Source organism: Corvus brachyrhynchos, unplaced genomic scaffold, assembly GCF_000691975.1.
Source record: "Corvus brachyrhynchos isolate BGI_N302 unplaced genomic scaffold, ASM69197v1 scaffold70, whole genome shotgun sequence".
NCBI lineage: Eukaryota > Metazoa > Chordata > Aves > Passeriformes > Corvidae > Corvus > Corvus brachyrhynchos.
Genome location: NW_008236217.1, coordinates 1,296,879 through 1,317,535, shown reverse-complemented (window position 1 = coordinate 1,317,535; position 20,657 = coordinate 1,296,879). Strand labels below are relative to the sequence as shown.

Below are 20,657 nucleotides of genomic sequence, written 5' to 3'. Positions count from 1 at the left end.
TGAGCTCACCACAGCCCACACATACAGGGCCCCATGTAACCAAACTGAACAGATGATATCTCTAGCACTCCCAGAAAAATACAACCCATGCTGCTGCTACCTTCACCCATTATTAAAAGGAGTTACAGTGTAGGGATAGGTTATTATGGATAGGAAGGGTCATTCAGTAGATATCAATACCTCCTGGTCCTTAGCACACAAAGACAAGCTCTGCTCTTTCCATAGTCATTTCCCATTCTAAAATCACCTTTACCAGTGTCACTTGGTTTTCATATGACCAAACTGACTAGAGAAAGGGATGGACTGCAAGAGGCAGATTTACAAAACTGTGTGTGCTCTTACCCCAGCAATAATAGTGATTTCTCTGGGAAGCAATATTCTGTAAGATCAAAACTTTTAGCTGTCTGCTCCACACCAATAATAGTGTAGCCTTCTGTTTTCTTCTGCTGTAAATAATCAACAAGCTGAGATGGTTTCACCTGTCCATTAAAAGTAGAGAGAAATAGAAAAATACTTAAGTATCACTTTTTGTAAACTTCTGAAGTTACTCTAAAAAAAAAAAAAACCAATTTACTTGGACACTTTTTAAGATTAATGACTTTTATCCCCGAAGACTCTCTCCATGTACATAGCTTAACATTTTAAAAGCTCTTCAGTAGTAGCACAAAAGGTTAAGTAATGCCACAAAATACCCCCACCAATACAATGAAGAAAGGCCTTTTCCAGGCTTTTGATAGCTACAAGCCTTACATCTGAATGTGAAAGAATCATTCTTGCATAGGGACAAGGTGCATAATTGTTATTTAACCTGAAATTCCTTCCCAATACCACAGAACAGGCAGTACTGAAACTGCACTGCCACTTGTGATAGCTCAAAGTGAAGAATTTCTTAGTTCTCTGCATCCTACTCTCTAAACTGCTAATTTGTATTAAAATGCCAATTTCTTCATGCAACAGCAGCTCTACCATCAGTACATTTATGCACAGAGATTATCCAAACAGCATTCTGTTTTAGGCAAAACACACTACAGCTATCTTGTTCTGAAAATAGGCTGAAAATGAACACAATGGGGTTTGCATGGAATGAAAAATTTACACTGGATGTTTCAGATCACTTAAAGCTGACCTTGAAAAAGTGATTTGTTATAAAATATCACAGAAATATTTTCTACCGAACACTACACATACAGGTTGATAACCTCATTTTTGTAAGTGGTAATAAGTTCTAAAAGCTTGGCAAAAGTAAACTGCAGGCAAACTTGAAGATTATCCCTATGAAAGTTACCAAAAGCAGTGGACCAAGCAAGAAAAATGAAGTGTTGTCCAACTTTTATAAACATCAAATTCAAACTCACCGCTACTAAGATGTAACAATGACAGTTCACATAAGCAGTTTTATCACAGCAGTAAGAAATTGCAAGTATTTTCTAAATTCTTTTTTGTAAGGTTGACCCAAAACATACAAGATTAAGTGTCAGAGATAACAGCAGGAGCTTCCATTAAACAAAATGGTATTTTTTTCAATATAAAAAATGTAAGAAACTGAACTATGCATGTGACAAACTGAAGATGCTGAGTACACTTTTTAGCTATCAAAATGTTTCCGTTCACCTCAACAAGGGGGAGCCACTGCTCTGCAGAAACACTCAGATGCTGAAACTGCTTATCCTGTATATAATGAAGACTGCCAACAACTAGTGCAGATGCCCCAAATATTTCACTTGTACGACACAAACCTACAAAAACAAGAAATAAAGTGATTTTTGTGTAGAAAATGAACACCAAGGCAGAAAACAAAGTGAAAATTACAAAGAATGTGAAAGAGAAATGGCTACTTTAGTTATACTTTTAATTATTTTCAGGTCTTCCAAGCCACACCTTGTTCCATATAAATTACAGGAAGAAAATGTTCTGTAACTCAGCAGAAAGACAGAAATTAGAAAAGCACTGTGTCTGACAACATGCTTTTACAATACTAATTACACAAAGTAAGGGGTTAAGTGTCCAAGCCTTAGCAAGGATAGGTGATTAGACACATCCACACACAAGCTTAAGCTTTAAATCCAGTACCTGTTAAATGAAAGGCTCAAGAGGATGACACATAACAGCATTACAATGCAGACAGCACCAGCTTGTGGGCTTTTCATTACTCACTGCAGCTATTTAAACTGCTAACAACATCGAACACCATGGCAATAATGAATTTGCAGAATTTATTATGTCACAGCTGACACATTGTGAAGACAATCTTAATCAGGAAATGGGGCTCTGCTGTCCAACAGACATGAGAATCTAGCTGGTTTACAAGATTTGGTTTCATCATTACAGAAAAAAAATGAAAAAGCAAATAATTTCTTCTAACTGCATACACAGTTGAAAAATTCAACTGTAGCAAATATAAAATCAGCAAGAAACTGAGCATGATTTACAGCCAAATTCTACTTAATTAATGCATGCCATGTGAAAGTATTTACTTTTTTTCCTTAAAATGTAACTGTAGAAGGCCCCTTTCTCTGAAGTAGGTAGTATTTTCTTTGGCTTCCAGTTTTTTTCAGGATAATGATCTATTCTTCTGAGCTGTACTTAAGTAACATTCTAATTATCAACATAAACTGAAATTAACTTCCATTATCTAAGTGTGCACCAAGGTGTAAAATAAAAGTTTGAAAATGTGCAATCAACCTTACCTCCTAAATTGGTAGGTTTATCAATAAGTGAAGCCACCACAATCAATCTGCTGTTTGATTTGCCAAGTTTAGCAGCACGATCCTGAAAAGCCGTTTCCAAGTCTAAACTAGGAGTACTGTTCTTCCAGGGTATAATCTTTTTCTGAACATCAGTCCACTCTGGCTGGCTGTCTGCTTCAGCTGAATGTGAACCTGTAACAACAAACTGTATTATTCATATGGGTATGCAAGGGGGAGTGAAACTAGTGCTTCAATAAAGAAGATAATCCAAATGGTAATACTGGAGATACCATTCATCATCCACTATTATTTTATGGTGCATGTTCTACTCACATAGATATAAATTTACTTCAGCTGAAAACCAGAGGTCAGATTGAACAGATGTACACAGCTACTCCATACAAGTAATTAACAAACATAGACTGGCTGTATTTTACCCATGTCTTGCTGAGACCAGTCACTTGGTTTCAGATCACGAAGTTCCCTTCGGGAATGGTACCCCTGAAATGCTGGTGGCAAAGGAATGTCAGTGAATCTGTCAAATTTAGAGAGGGAGATCCATTCATCTTCAGCGAGTTCCGAAAGGCGGGGAAGAGTATAAAATATCGTCTGCAATGCAATGCAACACAGAGTTATCAGCAGAGCAGCACTAGAGCAAGCAAAACCAGATAATTAATCCCTGGTAATTTAACTGAACTAGTCTATTATCTAGCCTCCTATGCTTTTCATACTTGTTTTTCTGGGTACTTGATACAGCTTACCAGTATGTCTCTCAATATTCACAACTTTACTTATAGTGCTATCCAAAACTTCCGTAAATCTAGTCTCATTCTCTCTGTAATTAAACTTTTCCTGAGGATCTGCACTGATTACGATTCTGAACTTTTAGAGTATCAAAGAATTAACACTATGCCTCTCAGCACAATCTAGTGAAAATCTCATAAGTGTAACACTAAAGAGTTTTCAAATATCCTTACAAATTTCTAGTAAAGGATGCAGATTGATTTAAAGTCAAAGGGAAAATAGTTGAAAGCATTAAAATCTAGTGGTAAAATCCAACTCAGCACAACCAACACAGCTAGCTAACCGTGATTTTTCAAGGAGGAAAAAACATGCATCCCAAGGGAAAGACTGAGTAAGTCAAAGAGTTTAAAACCCAGACTTTTTGTTTATCCCAATGCACCCTTCAAGACAAAGGTGAAGATGCACCCTGAATACATTTAAATGCTTCATAAATACTAGTCTTGCTTTGCTCTTTTTTTTCCTCCTGTTCAGGACTTTTACTCTCCACTATTTAGCATATTTCTATTTATAAAAATACTTCATAGAGCATCAGTTAAAAAAGTATTTCTTTTATCAAAGATGGCACTGTTTCTGCCAAAACATACACCCCATTCACACCCATGCTTATCTTGTATTTTGAGCTTAGTTCTCCTGTCTCTTATATTTATCTGCACCCTTATTTTTTACCTTCCTTCCTCAATGTTTATTCAGCTGTTAGTTATTTGAGCTATAGCATAAAGGATGGCTGAAAACGGTGCTCTGGAAGTGATGTATCTGTATCCCACTCACATCAGACAATCCAGTTAAGCAACCTCAAGTTACTTCTGAGAACAGATGCCTTAAAAGTCCTAATAAACTACCTCAATTAAGTAGATGGTCTTCTGTTATTAGAATGAACTTTCCCAGTCACAAATCCAAAACTGATTAACTCCCACAAATAGGCACGTTCATCACACATACCTCTTCTTAGGTTTTTAACATAATATCAAGTAGAAAAACTAAGCTGCAATCTTAGTCTAAAACCCATCACAATCTGGGCAAAGTAATTTTTCGGGGTTTTAAATGAATAATAGTTGATAATTTCATCCCATATTAGAAGATACCAAAAGAGATGAAAAAATACAGTTGTGAAACTAGACAAATAGTGCGGTCTTGGACTTGCCTCTAGACTATAATCCTCAACTGGATGAAATGTTGCAAAGAAGAAGTGATCTTGGATTCGCTGCCAATTCCTTCTGGCGTTCCTGCAAGTGCAGAAAGTTATATAAGAGACATTAAAAAGGCAATGTGCTGGATTGAAAATTTCAATTGTCAGATTGGCATAAAGCAACCTAATTTATTTACTATATATTGTAAAGGAAAGAAAGTACTTCAATAATTAAGTACAGGCCCATTTTTAAAAAACCAACAGCATTCAGGAAATGAGTTTTATTTACGCTTCAAGAAAGGCCCATAACACACCTTCAAATTCTGTTATCAAAAGGTGTGAGTTTGGCAAGAAGTATCCCATGGAAACTGGATACTAGCCCATGGTTCAGTGCCAGCTTTTAGCTGTTAAAAAAAAAAAATAAAGTCAAGACTCCTCTTGTTGCTGCTTTTTTCTGTTTCACGTCTCCCCACACCAACTTCTTTTTAAACAGAGATTAAAAAAACCCCATAAAACCCCATAAAAATTATCAAGTGATATTTTAGAAAATGTAACTTGCTGCAAATGGCTCAGAAGAACAGTGTTAAGCTGTAAAAAATGTTACTAACCCTGTGCCGTGCATGTTTTCCACTTGTTGAAGGCTAGATTCAATAACTGGTGTCAGAGCTTCAAATTCCTCCACATGCAGCATTCTGCACATACCCCAGATTTTTTTAAGGGCGACTAACGCATAAAGTCGAACGCTGAAATTATGGTTGAAACACCACTGCAGAACAACTATGAGGGCTTTCTTCAAAGCTGGCTTCTAAAGAAACAAAGACAAAGAAGCTTCTTTTATGTCAAATCTGAATGCACCATTCAGAAGTTATGAGTGGCCCAAGAAAAAGTTCCTCAAAAGAAAGCCTTTTGGAAAGCAAAAGTCTTTGAACATGATAATCATTTCCTTCTTTCCATCTCCTTCGGACAAAACCTACAGCCCCACTTGTTTTTTGAAAATGTATTCATTTGCTTTAAAAATCATTATTCTGCCTACGAGGAAACCTCTACTTACTTCTGATTAAAAGAGCAGCAAGAAAAACAAACCCAGGTGCATCCACATGTTTAGTTAAAACTGGATTAGCTATTCTAGAAAATTTCACAGGTAATCAGGCTCTATGTATCCAGAACACCTGCTAGTTTTGCTAATTTTCCTGAGTCCAGTATTTTACAGAGGTGACAGGAAGAGTTAGTGTTTTGCATAACAAAGGATACCTTAGTAGGAAGTAAGTATTAAAGAGATCTTTAAACCATTTTGGCAGTCTATTTTCAATTCAGATCTCTATATGCACTGAAAGTGAATAAAGAATGAACACTCTTAAGAGAAATGTACCTTCTCTGAGGTATTCTGAAGAATGATGTCAAAGTGGGCCAACACTGATAAAAATGTGCAGATGCTTGTTTTAAGCTTTTCTTCATCCTAAAGTAAAAAAGAATTTAACAAGACATATGCATATTTAAAACGTTTTTATACTTTATATATTTCGCACCATATTCTGCACATGCAATAATATTAACACCATTTAAAATCTACGTGTTTCCACAGCCAAATTTACTAAAATGCAAGGTTGATATTATTAGGATTTAATTTTTCCTAACACGCTGCTTGCTTTTTAGTGACACTTCAATCAGAATGAAGTATACAGTGGTATAAATGAGCTAAAATTCAACCCAAGTTCACTGTATTCCCCCAGGAATGCAGAGGGTCAGCACCACTCCACAGCCTCTTGCCGGGGGCCCCGCTAACCAGAGCTCAATCCACGGCTCGCACTGCAGCTGCACACCAAGCCACCTGCACTACATGTATTCCTCAACACCAGGAGAGCCTCTGAAAACACAGTCTGTACTCCTTTGTCATAAATCTACGTGTTTTCTGCTTGCTCTGATGGTTTGAATGGCCCCACTGTGATTTAGTACATTTGGTATCAGCATGAGATCACTTTGATCCAACAGATTATCATCTACTAAAATGACAGCAATTCCAACAGCCTGAGCTTTTGGAAGGAACTCTGAAACAGTCAGCTCTCCTCAGTCAACCCTTTCACTTTTGGGTATCATCACTCAAACCCTGCTTCAGGTTTAAAATCTCATTACAGAACTCCACTGTGAGAGAATTCCACATTAAAAGCTCCAAATTGAATAAGTATTATGCAAGTCATGTTCTCACTGACACAAAGGATGTGACAAAAAAGACAAAGGTAGGCTGTGGAAACCACAAGTAACTCAGACCTTCAGACTCAGGATCTAGGGCATCCATGTGGTCCTGATGGCTCTTACATTGGACTACTCTGACTCGCTATGCCAGCTCTACTCTGCCCAAAATAATACATCAAAAAAGGAAATCTCTCAACAGAAGGAATTCACTTGGGCCATTTTTACGTCACAAATTTCTAAATGTCTCAGGTTATTGCTCAGACTCACTTCCAAGCTAAGCTGAACTACTCAACAGCCCGCTGCTTTTAAAGGAAGATTGGAATACACAGAAAGTAAGGTATGGGAAGACAAACTGTACCCTCTTTGTTCAAATTACTCTTCAAGTGAATGACAAAGGTCTTACTTACATAGCAAAAGCAATCCCAGAATTTATCAAGGAATTGGGGATATTTATGTAGACTCAAGATGATAATCCACTCTATGAAGTATTTCACAGATGCCTGATTATTACTGAATCCAGCCTGAAAAACTCTGTCAAGAGCTCCACACAAAAAATTCTGAGAAAACAAAATCAGGCAATCCTTTAGTATATTGTTAAGAATTATTTCCATAGAGAAAGAAAAACCATAACATTCTCACCTTTATCATACTACCAGATATATATTTTAATATGCAAATTAAAACATTTTAGAACCATCTAATTTCTTTATTGTACTTTTCAAATATTTTCTTATGAAGCAGCATTTGATGAAAGTAACACTTGTCAGTTTCTTGACTGTTCATAAAGTAGCAACATTTTTACTAAATGAAAAGTTTTCAATCAGCTAGTCAGTACAAACTTTTAGCTAGCTTTAACAGGAACAATCCGGCCTCCTAAAATTCACAAATGTAAGAATCAGTTTCCAGTGTCCTCTAGAAATGCATCATAAATCCATGACTTCAGACTGAAAGAATGAAACTACACAGAACTTATACTACATAAAACTTCCACATCAGCCACAGGTTACGTGCCTTTTATACCCTGCTGTAATTTAATAGATGCAGCTTGCATGACACCAAATTAGGTCTTGAAAGTAGGTACATATTTATTTATTTGCAAATTAATAGTGAAGAGCAATACCTGGTTAAGCTTTGGGAGAAGAACTAAGAGTGTCTGCCATACCCGGTTTTTAACTCTATGCTGTAAAGAGTTGGCATAATATCGTGTTCTAGATCTGGATACAAGTTCATCCTGAAAGAAAATTAGGTTTATTGCCCATTCTTCCTTTACATTTGAATACATGTAAATACACTTTTCTGTACTAAGAAAACAGCATCTACTGCACAGCTAGGATCAGCACTGAACATAAGTGTAGGAAAATATATTAACTTATTAAGAATTAAATTCTGAAGCTTATCATTAAATAATAAAGTAAGCAAATACCTTCTAAAGCTCCCTTTTTTCGCTTGGTCAATCTCACAACACAAATATTAATCATTCTTCTGCAGTTCTTAATTGAGAGGATTGAGGGACCTACCCACTCCTTGTTCTTCAGACAAAAGCAGAATTCAATAGTACCAGAATGTATGGATGATGTTCTAATAGCAGCCGCAGTAATTTACCACTGACTTTAGACTCCTGCCAATGCAGAAGCAGCTATGATATAAATGAAAACCGGACCCCCACCTTCTCCATGATTTCTATCTATAAAGGTATTCTAAGGAGACAACGGCTCTCTCAATTTAAGAGGCAGTCTGCAATTGTTAAAGTAAAATGCAGCACTTCAGAATGCAGCCCAATGGAAGACTCTTAATGGAACAATGGTTACAATTTGGATAATGTTCCAGGAAGTCAAAATATCCACTAAAAACAGAGAAATAAAACCAAAAGGCAATTTTTACTATTTTGGTTTGGCCAAATTAACTTCTGTCTCCTAACAAAGAGAAGTGTATTACTTGGGAGATCTAGAGAGGCTAAACAAACAACCATAAAAGCATCCTGTCAACTGTAATTATTTCGCATTTTACTGATGGTACTAACACTACATTTCTATACCAAGAGAAATGAATTTTACTTTATCAAGTAGCTTGATGAAAATGTCTTCCATAAACGCCTTATGCAAGATGTTTGATGCGTCCACCAAGCAGAGAAATTTAACAGCACAAACACGAACGTAGTGATCATCTCGATTTGTACTGTAAAATATTAATAAAAATAAAAATCAAATGCTACTTGTTTAGACATAAAGATAATTCCTAAACTATAAAAAAGCACCACACATCATCTTGAACATACAGCCATCAAGTTGTCTGCAGTGAGACAACATCAAATATCCAGAACCAGAATTTTAAAATCTGTAATTGGTGATCAAAACTAGTGAGTTCACAACTTGACCCTGAGTCTACCTAGAGTTCTTTAGTAACATCTAGGTGTTTAAAAAAATTTTCTATAGAAAAATCTGTATCAAAAAGTTTTTGAAATGTTGTGCCTGTAAACTGTAATCTTTTAACAACTAATTCACGCTTACAGTTTGGTCAAATATTCTAGTCCGAAACAACACTTTATTCCTATCAGTTAATTACAGACATCTAGAATAACTTATGGCAAGAGTAAAATTAATGACATTATAGATTGTGACAGCTGCAGACTGTCACAACAAGATACATGATTACCAAAAAGCTCTTGGCAGAAAACACCGGAGTAGTGAACTTTTGTGTCATACATGAAATCCCTATTTGTGCTTGGTCTTTGCATATTAAGTGCTTTAATTAATTAATTTTGAGTTAAATATTTTTAAATTGAATGTTAAAATTAACCCATCAGCCCAGGTACAAAAATCAAGTTCCATTATCAGTGTTTTCAATTGTTCAAAGTAATTTATTAAGAGAGTTGCACCCTTCCCAGTTAAAAATTCCCCAGTTAAAAATCACCAACTTGCTCCCTTTTCAAACTTCAAACCACCTGTACACCATAAGAGTTACCTTTCCTGTGTTTACTGTATACTTTTACAAGTGTTCTAAGATGTGCTGGATGTATTTTAATACTTTTTTTAGGTGTCTTTACTTGCACTTTGGTTCCAAGGCTAACTCCAAAAACCCCAGTTCTAACAGCCAGCAGCTATTTTTAGCCCCATAGCCGTTACCCTGCAGGCCACGCTCGTGCAACTGATACCACCCCTCTGACAACGATGAGCCATTGGTGGATGGAGATGATCTGTCAAAGGGAAAGCACCAATCACTTTAAACTGAAGGGGCGGGCCATGGGCGGAGCAAAGGCACTACAAAACAACGAGACAGAGAGACGCTCTCTGTAGGGTAGCTGTGGTGGACATCAGTGCTGGGCATTAAAAGCCTTACTCCTATTAAGGAGCCTTTAATAATTTTTTTTCCTGACTTTTGGACCAGCTAAAAGCCAGCCCAGCACTGCAAGTCCTTTTTCTCTACCTGAGGTCCAGTGCTATCTCAGCCAGAAGATCTCAAATCCCTGCGCTCCTGGGGCATACCATCTACCGAGCCATAGGATCCCAAATTTTTGTATTTTTCTAATTTCTGTAATTTTTCAATTTTTCTGTTCTCAATAAATTATTTTAATTTTTTTTTAACTAAGAGTTGTCTCATTGCTCACATTTTGCAGTAGAATTTTTTTAAAGCTCAGGTTTTATAAACTACTAACTCTTCTGAAAGCAAGGTGACAGAACTTTTTCTCTGACTTTCTTCCACTGAGTAAAGATGGGAGTGAAACTAGAAAAAAAATTCAACAATCCAGTAGCTAACATCCCTGTTTCAAAAGCTGGAGGCAGAGCCTATTGGCAGTAAACACACGAAAAGGGCCTGCAACCAAAGTTAAAAAGCCAAGCTCAAAATCTGGCTCCATTAAAATTTGAGTTTCCTAACTGTCTTGCTTACAATGATAAGATATATATTAGCTCAGCATCCTAGAAAGTATTACTTTTATGAGGTGAGACAATGAGGAAGTAGTTATTTCAGCCATAATCAGATTAGCAAGTGGGATATATTTTCCTGAAAATACTTAGCATTTTTCTATCTTTTGTATTTGAATTATGAATATAATGTGATGTACAACCCTTTTACCAGTATTTTAAAAAGATTATGAATACATTCTCTGTGCATCCCTTCCTACTACTCATGATATTCCACGATTGTATTGTAAACAGCTGAGTTCAAAACCAGCATCCTTGCTATCAGAGCATCAATCAAGACAAAGAGACAATTTACACCAAATACTCTAAGATGCAGCCTCAAAAGCATTACCTTTCTGTAACAACATTTGCTGCACATTTTTCTCCAAGATTTTCTATGAAGGCATGCACATCCTGAATGAGTCTTCAGAGATGAAAGAAGACAAAGAAAAATTAGCAGAATAACATACAAAACCTTTCAATAGTTATCTCAAAGTTTAAAAGGAGAAAAAGCACACGAAATTGTAAAACATAAATCACAAAGATTTTTTTATATACCTTTGATCTCTCCTAAACACAGTTCCAAAGACACAAGCCTCAGTGATAAGTTCACTATAATTTCCAGCATTTAAGAAAGCATTTGTCAAGGCACTTCTCTCATCAACAGTGGGAAATATCCAAGACTGACAACAATGACTAAGGACTACATTGAAGACTCCAGTCTTTGTAGTGGACAGATCTATGAGCTTGAAAATTATCTGAAAATAAGAAATAAAATATTCAAAATCTAGTTTTCAGAAGTGCCAGATCTATTAGAATAAAATTGCAGTGGTATCTATTTTAATAGGTCTCATGGTCTTTTGCATCCTATCTCTGCTCAGGTTAATGCTGTCTTCAATCTATTTAGAATTCCCTGATTGTAAGAGCAGGTGAACAGGCAGCAACTGGCCCAGTATATGCTTATGTTAACAAAAACCAGAACTGATCTTTGCTTAAAAATATTAACACCAGCTGCTTTAAACAAATCTCCTGGTTAGTGGAACAAATGAACCAGGGCTTACTTCATGAGCACAAACCTCATGTTTTAATCCCTCCTCACCACTTCAGAAAAAAAAAAAAATTAAGCAAAATTTCTTACATAAGTAGCCCTATCACTAGTTGTCTTCTTTAAGGAGGATTACATTCATGTCAAAGTTCCTATTTAAGTTACAGTGCAAAAGTGTCTTTGTACCATTTATTTTTTGGTTTTGAGGAGGGCATATTTAAGGTATTTGAAACTGCTATCTAAAGCTTCCCCAAAAAGAAGAAAAATAGAACAAGAAAAATGGCCCCAAAATTCTTCTTCCCCTTCCTGAGGGTAAGAGCAAGAGTAAATTTCACTTCCAAAGTAAATTTTTTTCTAAGAATTTGCAAGCATTTGGGAGAGGGCAGGGAGATTCAGAATGAACAGGTAAGGCTTTCTAAGAATTCCTTTTTAGACATCAGTTCATCCATGAAAATGGTTTTTCAGAAGGTGTAACAGCTCTTAAAGGACAAAGGTGCTTTGCTTCCCTACTTTTTAAATTACAGGTTTGATAATGTGACAATTCTTTGACAGCAATGCTGATTTTATAGAGAAAGTTGTTCTGAATTGCTAAGCATTGAAGTACCAAGAAGCTCATGAAGAACTTAAAACTGAAATAATGCAATGCAGTCTGAAGAAATGCTTGCTGGAAAGAAAGCTCTACACTAGAAGTATGTGGGGTTTTTACCACGAATTCAAACCTATTTTCTAGTGCAAAGACAGGCATTGTAACTTTCCTAATAATTCCAAAATTGAACTATTGTTTCACCTGTAGGGAAGCAGCACAGCATTTACTACACATTTCTCAATCCTGAAATTTTTTTCAGCTGTTTCACTAATATAGTAGAAGTTCAGCACACACGAAAGAAATTTAGGATATTTAAGTTCTAGCATAATTAACATATGAATAATCACGAAGAAAAAAGAAGAGTGCAGCAGAAGAAATTAAGCTAAAGAACACAGTGCTCTGGGCACCTTCTGTGGAAGCCCTTCACAGTATTACCACAGCGATACTCCCTTTTTTGACTCAAAAATACCCCTTTATTCCACCCCTTCCAACTACTAAAAAGACAAGAGTACACTGTGGTAGACAATATTAAAATTATGCTTCTGTGACAAATCAACATCAGGCAGTTCAATTTTTTCTTCTCTTTAGCTACAACTACACAGCAGGTCAATGGCAACAGGGACTGCTGAGGGCTGGGATAAGAATATACGTAAGTAGGCACTTGCTTGGGAACTTTATCTTCATTTTCTTATGAAGGGGCAGAAGGTGGCTCGACCAGATGCCCTTTGTTGAGTATAGGAGACCTTCATTAGCTCCTTGATGCCTGCTGTCATGGTATGTCCCACTGCAGACAATGGGATAGCTGTCACATGGACTCAACACTCTCAACATTGGCAAAACAAACCTTACATAATGCTTGAAATAATAATGCTGAAGATATAAGGCAGTAATGTTAAGAATTTAAACAAGTTCTAAGATCAAGAAAAATAAAATACTAACTATAGCTCATTAGTTACTACAACACTGAGCATACAATTAGCTGTTACAGATATTCATTAAAAGTAAAAGCTAACCGACTTCTACAACAGAAGAGGTAATTTACATCTTTACATATGTATCTTATTTTGGCTTGGGTCCACAGGGAGACTACAAATGCAAAGTGTTTAAAATAGAGAATGGTAACATTCATTTGAAGCAAGTTTTAAAAAAAAAAAACAAAGAGAAAATAAATGGGACTACATTTTAAGGTAATTAAGGCTAATACGGATATAGCAGAGCAGTTTTAAATAGCTGGGAAGTGTCTATTTTTCTGTATTTTATTACAAATAATTTTAGTGTGTCTGGGCTGAAAATGAATTTGAGACATTTGCTATTATGCTGTTATTACAGCTATGAGTGTGGCACCAGGACAGAGCTACTTACGGTGACTTCAAAGCAAAACTGCAATCCCTCCTAGTGTGATTTGTGTGCTAAGTGCAAAGCCAGCACATGAGCTAGTAAGTCTAAGCAGACATATTTAGTGGTATATAATTCATAATGTACTACTGCCCTAGTTAAAGTCTTGCAGTCATTGTGGACTGTTCTGCACAAATATTTAATTGATGCTCAGAGGGGAAAAAAAAAAAAACAAGAAAAAAACTCAAGAAAGATTATTTAGAAAATAAATAGTTAACAACTTTCCAATGCATAAAGCCAGTATGAACCAACATCCCAGTACTGCATACAGTTTCCCGGACTTAAAATCAAAAAAAAGAACACTACGACGTATGCAAGAACTCTTGGAGTTCTGGCAGCTGCATAAATCTTAAAAAAGAAGATTGTGTTTTTCTTCTCCTTAGCTCTGGAAGCAGCTCTGCCATGCAGTATTAAACTGAACTCTAAGGTGACTGTGGATTTTTTTTCCTACATCCTGACCACCAGAGAAAAAGAAGCCTTTAAAGAAGCAGTAAAAATGGCTTATCAGTAACAGCTTATCAGTAATGGCTTATCTACAAAATTTTGAACTGTTCTAACTTTTCATCTAAGACAGCACTTTCATAAAGAGTAAACTATTAAAAAAAAAGCATCAGTTCCCCAGAATATTAATAGTTTGTGACAGTTCAGGTGTCAAATCCTAAATAAAATATTCAAGAAGAAGAGCATTATGTAAAAATAAAAGACAAAACCCACTAGTTTTACTGCATGCAGAACATACTGAACAATCTAAAAATCAAAGCAATAGTACTTTTCATTTTCTGTGCTACAAGAACAATATATTTTTTTTATCTTCAGTCTAATTCTCAGGTGTTTTATCTTAACACTCTCAAACCTGGGCCTTTTCAGAAATGAAAAATTCACAACAATAGCTGAAGGGAAAATAAATACATTTTTACATCCACACAGAATTTATGTTCCCTTCTCAAAAAAAAAAAAGAATTCTTGAAACTGACCTCTTTTATTTTGGCATATGCTTGACCCTTTGCACTTGCAGCAACAGCTAGAACCTCAGTATCAAAGATGAACTGAGCAAATGCTTTTAGATTGGCCCAAAATATTAGCTGTGTGTTGCTCAAAGAGGATATAATTTTCCAAGCCAAATCAAATGCTTCTATGCAGAGAGACTCTGATGAGTCCAGAAGCTGTAAATAAAGAGATGAACAAAGTTACATTTGACAAAAAACACCCAAAAACCCTATTAATACTGCGCAGGTTTATCTTTTACCTTGGGAACAAGGACTTTCATGCAGTCGAACACAGGTAAAACTTGGTCTGAAGGAAGAATAGACAGGGCTTCCAATGCAGACTGTAGAGTTTTTTTTGACCTTTCTACTGTAGAAAATGACATTTCTGAAGTTTCTTCATAACCCTGAGGCAGTGTTGGAAATGAATTTAAAACAAAACGAAGGCAAATCCACTGGTCACGAATGTAGCGTGCAACAATTTTCCCCCATCCTTGAGATGTCGTTTCATCGCATAAGCTGTGAAAAAAACACTTTTCTTAAATAAACATTGTGTTAAGTTTATCCCACACATTCCCACTCCACCAGGAAGTGCTTAACTGTACAAACTCACTGTGCTACTTCAAGGTGCTAAGATTTATACAGTTCAAGGCAAGACTGGACAAGTACATGGAAAAGAAATCTGAAAATGAAGTGTTTTTTAAAAAGAGAAGAGTCAATTCTGGGCTCAGTCAGTCTCATTAGTCAAACACCTGTTAAGAGTTTTCAGTGGAAACATCACTATATGCTGGTCATGGCTTTTTGTTACCCAAGTATTTGGGTTTTGGCTCTCTGGCTTGCTCTGGGTTTCCTTTCCCAACAATAAATAATTTCCATTTAAACTTGCTTTTGTACATGCCATGGCTTTCTGCAGTGTATAAATATTTAATCTGGCCTAAGGGTAAGCAGTGTTCAAAGCCAGCTCTGGCTTCATAGCGCTACGGGACTTGATGCCTTAAGAGGCCTACTAGACACAGAGACTAGACAGGAGTAAGGGAATAAAGGTAGGTATTTATTTGAAAGGCCTTCAAAGGTACCCCCTGTGGAGCCAGAGGCTATTCCCAAGATGGACCCCAAGATGGACAACAGGTCACAAGTTCTTCACACTTCTATAGGTTTGGTTCATTTGCATATCAGGGTTAATTCTCCAATTAAAGCTTCAGTTTAATGATATAATTTCCCCTCTGCTTGCCCCCCTTTAGAGGCTCTTTGGTTTATACTTTTTGGGCCTAGGAGAGTCTAGGTGTCCTTGAAGAGCAGGCCCGGAGAGGCTTTGTTATGTCTACCTAGCATGAGAGAGCAGAAATCAACAGGCTGCAAGAAACTTCAGTTACACACTAAGCAGTACAGAATTTGAAAAATATAAAATTTACAGCCTAAGGCATCAGACTGAACAAAAGCAGCTTTGGTCTGATCAATTATGGCTTCTTTAATGTTCTAAAACCTGGATGTTAAGACAAAAGAGCAACTGAGTGAATAGTTCGTGTACATCTTTTCATCTTGGCCAAAAGCTGTCAAAGAACAGGAAAAGCCAACATCTTAACCACTGCTTCACATTAATCAAGTTTATTCTAAAAAATTACTGAAGCTTTAGCAGATGTACCTATTTTTTTCTTCAACATGAGATGGCTTCTTTAATACTTCATTGAATTGAGAAAAGGAAATGAATTTCTTCAGAGCATCCACAGAAGGCAGAGATTCCAGGTGCGCTTCCGGCTTCCCACCTATTATCTCACAAACAGCTGCAAGTGAAGCCATGCTAGCTACTTTTCTGATTTGTTCCTTCATCTTTGGCTCCTAAGAAAAACAAAATCATACATGAACAAACACACACCAACTTCTTCTAATATGATTCAAATAACACCCTAATACTTTAAATAATCCTCCTATTTGTATCACCACAGACATCATAAGGTAGCAACTCTGCATCCTTCTGCTTCTCTATTTTCTTTCCCTGTGCCTAACACAGCTTGGCTTGGCTGCGCCAGCATGATCACAAGCTACAAACACCAACAGAACCAAAAATCTTCCAAATTAGAGTCACTTATGCATTAAGTGCAGGCAGCTTGGCTGTGACAGAACACTCCTATCTTGCCAGGTAACAACAGTTCATACATACAGCAGGAGAGCGATTAGAAAAAAAGATGTAGGTCCAGTTAATCAGAAACCCAACAGCTGGAATTTGGAATACGACACACTGGCTGCTCCAAACACCCAAAAGATCACAACCATGCCATGGTTATTTTGTGTGATAAACGTATATATTCAAAGAGGCATGAAATAGAAAAGTCTCATTAAAAAGAAAATGCCAATAGGCACGTAATACCCGTATAATAAGAAAACTTTGATGTTATTTAAATATCTCCAAAAGTTACATTTGGCTGTCGAGAGCACAGAAAAACCTTTTCTCATCTGTAATTACTCAGCATTTTCTTCTTTCTTTTGAAACTGAAGATGTACTGTACTGAAGGTGTACTGAAGAAATCATAATGAAAATATAATTTCCCTGAATTCAAAATAAGTTGGTAAAGGCCCCCAGTGAACACTAAGTTTGAACCAGAAAATGTTTACTTTGAAACTACTGGAAGAAGTATATAATTCACATAAATGAAGGAAAAAAATAAAATTAAGTGCTGTTCTTTGTTTCCTTAGAATGCAAACCTAACTAATCAAATACTTACAATCTTTTAATGTGTTATTAACTGTTCTTGCACAAAACAATAATACCAAATAACAAGACCAAAGTTTACACTGCCCAACAAATCTTAATTTAAATCTCCTTTATTTTAATGGAAGTTATTAATGTTTCTTTACCTTTTGAAAATTTATCTATTTCAGATACAGTAGCCTAACTCATAGAGCTATGGGACAATCAGCATAACTATAGGAAAAAGCCAAAGCAATGCCAGATTCTGGAATTTCTTTTTTTCTGTATATTTCAGCTTTGAAGTCAACAAACACAAAAGGCATTTCATTTAATAGTAACTTGATCAGTAAGATTACTTCATATTTGAGGAAAAAAATCTTTGAGTACATAGTTCATTTTCACAGTAAGAATTTTACTTTTGCTATACAGACTTCTAAATAATGCAATACAAAAGACCAAAAGTAAGTACTAAATCTTAGCTACAAATATTTTACATTCATATTACATTGCCAAATAAAGACATATATGTTAGGGAATATATATGCACATACACATCCACACAAACTATTATTTAATTTCACATTCTATATAACATTATTATGCATTATATATATATATCATAATATAAATAAATAGCAGTACATTAACTTAGGTTTATAGTAAGTCTATATAATTATTGATGCAGAATCTAAATATTATATTAGCATATATTTTATTTACTACTTATTGGTTTGTTTTATGTTAATCTTTATTGTTGTAAATAATTTTAAATTACCTTTTCAGAATTTCTCTCCTGAAGATTACGAATAGACGCATTTATCAGGGATGAAAGGAAATTCTTGATAGATGGCATTTTCTTCCAGTTGACTTTCAAGCACAAATTCACTGTCTCTGGAATTACAGTCAAGTACAGATCACAACGATCCAGGTCGCCAACCTAAAAGCGAGGAAACAACAGCAATCTGAATCAGTGAGAGGAGGAAAATTCAACTGAAAATCAGGAAGAAAACTACTGGTAACGATAGCAGAAGGAAAACTACAATTGTCATTGCAACTGAACAAATTTTAATTTTGGGTTTTGTTTGTTTGGGGGAGGTCATTAATTTTTAAATCTTAAAAACTGACTTCCAGATGCCATTCTCCTGATTCAACTCTAACTTTTGCTTTGCTTTACAAGTGTCAGGTTTCTTTCAATATAAACTTAAACACTGGCCACAGAAACGAGCAAGCAGTGAGAGACAGTCAAATAAGATGATAACCAGGCTGACTACTAAAGTCTCCAAACACCTAACATCTTATGTCCACAGCTGTACTAGTAGATATTATGCAGTACGTGACACTCGGGATTTCTTAATACATGATTTCTTTAGATTTAAGAAGAAACAAGAAAAGCAGTTTATAGACAGTGAACACTACTTGTCAAGACACCTTTTTTTTTTTTCTCTTCTTACTATGCCCATTCAAAAAATGGTAATGGAATGTTTCTATGCAAATTGACTTTTGAGGTGTTTAAAGATTTGGTATGAACTTTAGGAACACTGTTAAATCAAATTAACAAGCAAAACCACACCAAAGTATGTCTCATAATCATTACTTACAGTGCTTAACTCATTGGTAGTAAGCCGTCGGAGAACAAATTCAAGAATACTCTCCACAGGTGTCACAAGAGATTTCCAGATAAAAACCAGTACTTCATCTGTGTGGAGGAAAAAAAAAAAAAAAGTATAAATACAGAAACACAAGTCCCTTCAGAATTTTATTATATCATGCAGGTTTATTTATATTACAAAGTTATACAGTAATAGTATTCAAATACCTAAAAATAACTTAAAACAGCTCTATATTCTTTCACAGTGTAAGCCATAAGGCTGAAAGAATCAAACCAGATTACATTATTTCCTGAGACTCACAATGTATTAGTGAACCAAAACCCACACAAGACCAGAAGACCACAGTCCAATTTTCCAACTTTTAATGCCCACTTTTGTCCTACTCCCAACCATCTGCACAAACAGATTATTAATGAACTTAAGTCTTTAATAAAACCAAAAGCTTTCATATCCAGCAATTAACTTTATGTGAGAAAAATACAGTCTTCCATTCCTAGTATTTATAGACATGAACACTGGTTTTTGGGGCTTGCTTTTTGATGCTTAGGAATAATTCATCTTTGGAAATAGTGTGATCTTACAAGATTTTAGCCAAGTAGCTTCCAGGCTTAACACTGTAAATGAAAATACAAGATTATGACACAAAATGTGGTATTTTCTATAAGAAAAGGCTAGGCTACCAAGTATACCACATGTACACAGCATTTCACAAATGAAGACACAAGTTTATACACAAGGGAGGTAGGGTAGGTCACTCTGGTAAAACATTTAACCACAAACACACTTCAGTCTGTGTTTCAAGGGTAAGGGCTAGCTGAGAGACAAGGAAATAAAATCTCAGTATGAAAATGAAGTTAAAATACTCTGCATGGCCACCTTGTTCTATCAGTCTCAGTATTTAGTATTATCCAGAGGCTAGAGCAGTTTTTTCTGGAGCTGACCCTGAGGAACACTTCACGTTGCAAAAATATTATGAAATGGAAGACCTTCAAAAAGTAAAAATATAAAGGGAAATATTTCCAGAAGTTCCAAATCCATATTGCACTTTCAATGCTCCCAGCTAAAATGGCTCATTGGACTACATTTCTAAGGCTTAAATTGTTTAGAACCAACAGTTTAATTATGTCAGATTATCATCATGTTTCATCCTAAGTCTCAAATCACTAAAACATCTTCTGCAATTTATATTCATAAAATCTTCAGATAAGCATGTTGGACATAAAACCCAATTCCTTACCAGTGGCTCTGTAACACTAGCAAAAAATAGTAATTACCAAAATCCTGCTGTTTAAAATAGTGAACTCTAACAACAGTTTAGACAGCAAGAACTGTAGAAGAATGCTGATGATTTCAGCATGCGTTCCAGGCATGTCTATCCCCATTAAAATATTCTTAAATAAAACAATTCCCACTTATTATTTTTGTTTTACAAAGTTAAATTCCTTTATTATTTCCTACCATTTTATTGCTTTCCATTTGAAAAACAGGACTTCTCACCTCCCATTTAATCAACACAGAAACACAACTTCTGTATTTTACAGCATTAATCCTCCCACCCCTCACCACACTCAAATCACAGCTGCAGACAAAGATGATTTATTACTTGGTTCACCTGTGCAGAAGGAAGAAGCACAAAACCACCGTAA

The 20,657-nt window shown here is 35.7% G+C and overlaps 1 protein-coding gene across 1 annotated transcript in view; it reads right to left on the bottom strand.

Moving 5' to 3' along the window:
- Positions 1 to 20,657, bottom strand: part of TARBP1 (TAR (HIV-1) RNA binding protein 1) — a 34,172-nt gene that overhangs the window by 1,209 nt on the left and 12,306 nt on the right. Inside the window, exons 13-29 of the mRNA XM_008643282.2 lie at positions 19,000 to 19,097; positions 18,177 to 18,338; positions 16,358 to 16,551; positions 14,979 to 15,234; positions 14,707 to 14,895; positions 11,265 to 11,464; positions 11,059 to 11,130; positions 8,862 to 8,982; positions 7,928 to 8,038; positions 7,215 to 7,364; positions 5,987 to 6,073; positions 5,226 to 5,422; positions 4,633 to 4,714; positions 3,125 to 3,296; positions 2,688 to 2,879; positions 1,612 to 1,736; positions 343 to 479 (exon numbers count right to left, since the gene is read on the bottom strand). Of these exons, the coding sequence (XP_008641504.1) occupies positions 343 to 479; positions 1,612 to 1,736; positions 2,688 to 2,879; positions 3,125 to 3,296; positions 4,633 to 4,714; positions 5,226 to 5,422; positions 5,987 to 6,073; positions 7,215 to 7,364; positions 7,928 to 8,038; positions 8,862 to 8,982; positions 11,059 to 11,130; positions 11,265 to 11,464; positions 14,707 to 14,895; positions 14,979 to 15,234; positions 16,358 to 16,551; positions 18,177 to 18,338; positions 19,000 to 19,097 (2,545 nt within the window). The remainder of the gene's footprint in view (positions 1 to 342; positions 480 to 1,611; positions 1,737 to 2,687; positions 2,880 to 3,124; positions 3,297 to 4,632; positions 4,715 to 5,225; positions 5,423 to 5,986; positions 6,074 to 7,214; positions 7,365 to 7,927; positions 8,039 to 8,861; positions 8,983 to 11,058; positions 11,131 to 11,264; positions 11,465 to 14,706; positions 14,896 to 14,978; positions 15,235 to 16,357; positions 16,552 to 18,176; positions 18,339 to 18,999; positions 19,098 to 20,657) is intronic.